The 2500-nt window shown below is 40.2% G+C and overlaps 1 protein-coding gene across 4 annotated transcripts in view; it reads right to left on the minus strand.

Moving 5' to 3' along the window:
* LOC135113629 (prodigiosin synthesizing transferase PigC-like) overlaps window positions 1-2500 on the minus strand; it is a 27775-nt gene that overhangs the window by 9567 nt on the left and 15708 nt on the right. For all 4 annotated transcript variants that reach the window (XR_010274913.1, XR_010274914.1, XR_010274915.1 and 1 more), the window contains exons 17-20: window positions 2361-2491; window positions 1601-1754; window positions 679-852; window positions 26-163 (exon numbers count right to left, since the gene is read on the minus strand). Coding sequence is in view for 1 of the 4 variants with exons in the window: in XM_064029025.1 (XP_063885095.1) it covers window positions 26-163; window positions 679-852; window positions 1601-1754; window positions 2361-2491 (597 nt within the window). In the remaining 3 variants the exon portion in view is untranslated. The remainder of the gene's footprint in view (window positions 1-25; window positions 164-678; window positions 853-1600; window positions 1755-2360; window positions 2492-2500) is intronic.

Raw genomic sequence — 2500 nt, forward strand, 5'->3', positions numbered from 1 at the left:
ACACACACACACACACACACAGTACCTCCAGCAAGTCGGGGAAGCGCCTGGTAATTTCCGCGTACAAGGCCGCGGCGCCCACTGTCTTGCCCTGCCCCACCTTGAAGTCCTTGTACTTGTCCTGGTACCGCCTCACCCTCGCCATGCCCGTCGACATTCTGTCCTGGATAGAAATAAACAAATAGAAAAAATAAATACAATAAATAAATAGACTTTTTTTTTCTGAAGTATGAGGGACACTGGCTAAAGGCAACAAAAATATTATATATATAAAAAGAAAGGCCCAATTGGATACCAGTTCCCAAAAAGACTTATTACAGTTTGTTTTCTTTAAGTTCCCCTTCCCATCTCCTCGTTTAACTTTATTGCATATATCCTTTAAACTTCTATCTCCATTTTCCTCCCTGAATTATCTCTTATCATCCAATTCCTGTCATTTCATACTCTTTAGGTCACCCACTTCCTATCTCCTCCTTTAATTTTATCCTATTTCCTCTTTTTCATTTCCATTTTCTTTCTTAAATCAACCTTAATTTACGTTTCTATTTTTTCTTCTTCCAGTTTATTATCTTAAACTTCCCACGTTTTTATGGCATCACTTTTAATCCATTCTCTTAAGTCCCCGTTGAAACCTCCTCGTTTTCTCTCACACCACAAGAACACATCATCAAAACTTACGTAGACGATTCTGAGGGAGAGGCTCAGCTTCCTCCACATGGATGATACACCGAACCTCTCCCTGGCGTGCCGAAGCATGGCCTGGGTTGTGGTGTGGTGGCCAAACACAGCCATGTCCAGGGCTTGAAAGACCAGCATCCCCGCCTCCTCCTTCTCCATGTTGCGATACATTGTCTGGGGGAAAGAAGGAAGGGTTGTAGTTAAAGGCTCGTAGTTTGAAACGCCTTGCTCTCCCATCACGGCCATTTTCCGAGACCAAAGAGATGATCAGCCGGGTTCTCAAGAATGTTTCTCCTGTTCATGATATAGAAATCTTGTTCATCTGTCACAAAAAAAAAAAAAACAGAAAAGCAATCTTGAAATCCCGCGTCATTTCACCATTACTGTTAACAAAGATGACAGGTTATTAGCCAGATTCCAAAGAGTGTTTCTCCTGTCACTGCTGTAGAAATCCTGTTAATCTCTCACTAGAACCATAAAAACACCTTAAAAATCCGTGTAATTTCACCAGGACTATTTCTGAAGGCCACAGATATGGTTAGCCGGGTTCTCGAGAGGATTTCTCCTAATCATTATGTAGATATCTCGTTAATCTGTTACTAGAATCATAAAAAAAAAAAAAACTACCTTTAATAAATACCCCTGTAACTTCAAGTAGACAAAACCCCTTCAAACTTATGTAGGTGCGGCGCGACAAGCCTTTCATGGTGTGGATCATATCAAGGAGTGGCGTACGAGTAAGATGGAAATAAGATGCTGTGTGAATATAGCAAAAAAAAAAAAAAAAAGTTAATAATACGTAGAAATAAAAAATTCATGCGGTACATTGAAAAGGGAAGAGATGAAAGGGAGAAACATACACAAGATTAGTAAAAAAAATCTAAAGCTAAATCTAATGTAAATATAAAAGCTTCAGTCTCACCTCAATCACGTTAATGAAGACATGAGTGTAGTAAGAAGGACACAGGTAGTTCTGGTGTCTGTCCTGGATGTAATTTTGCTCCTGGAAGGCAAGGTTCAGAATCTTTCCCACGACTGAGAGGGACAGAGGCGAAGTGCTGCCTGGAAACACCTCGCTGGAACAATACGATGAGAGAAAACGTTAATATTGAAAGGGACACAATAATAAAAGGAAGGGAGGCAAATTTAACGTAACCTATCACCTCACTGGAAGAGTATGAGAGAAAACGTTAATATAAAAAGGAACACGAAAAATAAAGGGAAGAGAGGGAAATTTAACGTTACCTAACACCTTGCTAAAAAAAAAAAAAAAAAAAAAGAATAAGAGAAAACGGGGATATTGAAAGGAACACGAAAATAAAGGTAAGGATGGAAAATCTAACGCAACCTAACACATCACTGGAAGAAGATGAAAGAAAACGGAGATATTAAAAGAGACCCTAAAATTAAAAGAAAGGTAACACTAAAATCTCACCGGAAGAGAGAAGGATAAGAGAAAACGTTAATATTGAAAGGGACACCAAAACTAAAGGGAAGGAAAGGGTAAATAGAAATAAGGAAGGGAAAGAGACCTAAAAATAGACAATAATTACCTTCTCTCCTTCATTATGCTCACGTAAAGTCGAGCTAAAAAAATAAATAAAAATAACTCAACCTTAAGATTACTACCGCATACCACAAGACACACACACACACACACACACACACACACACACACACACCCGGTATTCCCCTTCGTGATCGGGTCCTCGTCAGTCAGAGTGGCAGTGTCTAGGTCATGCATCATCTCATATTCCGTCCAGGCGTGCAGGGAGGTGATGGGTCGAGCCTGCAGGACCACCACCGCCTCGCTCTGTGTGGG

This window comes from Scylla paramamosain, chromosome 26, assembly GCF_035594125.1.
Source record: "Scylla paramamosain isolate STU-SP2022 chromosome 26, ASM3559412v1, whole genome shotgun sequence".
Classification (NCBI taxonomy): domain Eukaryota; kingdom Metazoa; phylum Arthropoda; class Malacostraca; order Decapoda; family Portunidae; genus Scylla; species Scylla paramamosain.